At 30.8% G+C, this 913-nt stretch overlaps 1 protein-coding gene across 7 annotated transcripts in view; it reads left to right on the top strand.

The window, feature by feature from the left end:
• Window positions 1–913, top strand: part of LOC122638060 (transcriptional activator protein Pur-beta-A-like) — a 30,622-nt gene that overhangs the window by 12,159 nt on the left and 17,550 nt on the right. For all 7 annotated transcript variants that reach the window (XM_043830700.1, XM_043830699.1, XM_043830694.1 and 4 more), the window contains 2 exons: window positions 209–327; window positions 696–798. In XM_043830700.1, coding sequence (XP_043686635.1) covers window positions 209–327; window positions 696–798 — 222 coding nt within the window. The remainder of the gene's footprint in view (window positions 1–208; window positions 328–695; window positions 799–913) is intronic.

The following is a 913-nucleotide window of genomic DNA, read 5'->3' as shown; positions in this document are numbered from 1 at the left end:
TTTTTTTTTCTGATCGTTGTGTGTCATTTATTTATTTATTTACTTATTTATTTGGTTTTTGTTTTTTCCTTTTCATTTTTTTCTTTCTTCCTTTTCTTCCTTTCTTTTATTTTCTTTTTTTTATTTCTTTTTTTTTTTTCTTTTTTTGTTATCGCGTTCGCTCCAATTCTCACGAACGAGTGACCATCAAGTGTTGTGTCTTTTTCAGGTCAACAAGGTCAGCAAAATGAGCAAGAGCTGGCGACAAAAATGTTGCAAATTCAAAGCAAACGATTCTACCTTGACGTGAAGCAAAATAGACGCGGAAGATTTATCAAAGTCGCCGAGGTATGTTATCATCATCATCATCATCATCATCATCATTATTGTTATTTTCATTATTATTAAACTTTGATTATTCTTTTTGATTATTCTTTGATTATACGTATATGTATTGGTATGTGGAATGGGTCATACATTTTTTCTAGGCTTGTGGTTTCATGATCTAAAAAAAAAAAAAACAAAATGGAAAAAAAATTAATTGGCCTCTAAAGTGTCTCGAAAAATAGTAATTAATTTGTAAAGTTAATTAGAAACTTTTGGTCCGCGTCCCCTTTTAACGTTCCCTCTCCTTTTTCCCTCTTCACCCATTTTGTATATTATTATCGATAAGATATTATCAAACGTTTACGGTGTTTTAATTGCACGATCGGTAGATCGGAGCAGACGGAAGAAGAAGCCAAATCTATTTAGCACTGAGTACAGCATTCGAGTTTCGGAACCACCTGTCAACGTTTAGCGACTATTATGCATCCTTAGGTGAGCAATAATTTTAATCGTATTTCCGGTTAGTCCGATTATATCATCTTTTAAGCAAAATCTTTCATCGTTGACTTATAAAAAAAAAAAAAAAAAAAAAAAAAAAAAAAAAAAA

Source organism: Vespula pensylvanica, chromosome 2 (genome assembly GCF_014466175.1).
Source record: "Vespula pensylvanica isolate Volc-1 chromosome 2, ASM1446617v1, whole genome shotgun sequence".
NCBI lineage: Eukaryota > Metazoa > Arthropoda > Insecta > Hymenoptera > Vespidae > Vespula > Vespula pensylvanica.
The sequence above is the reverse complement of the archived record's forward strand: the minus strand, read 5'-3'. Positions and strand labels throughout refer to the sequence as shown.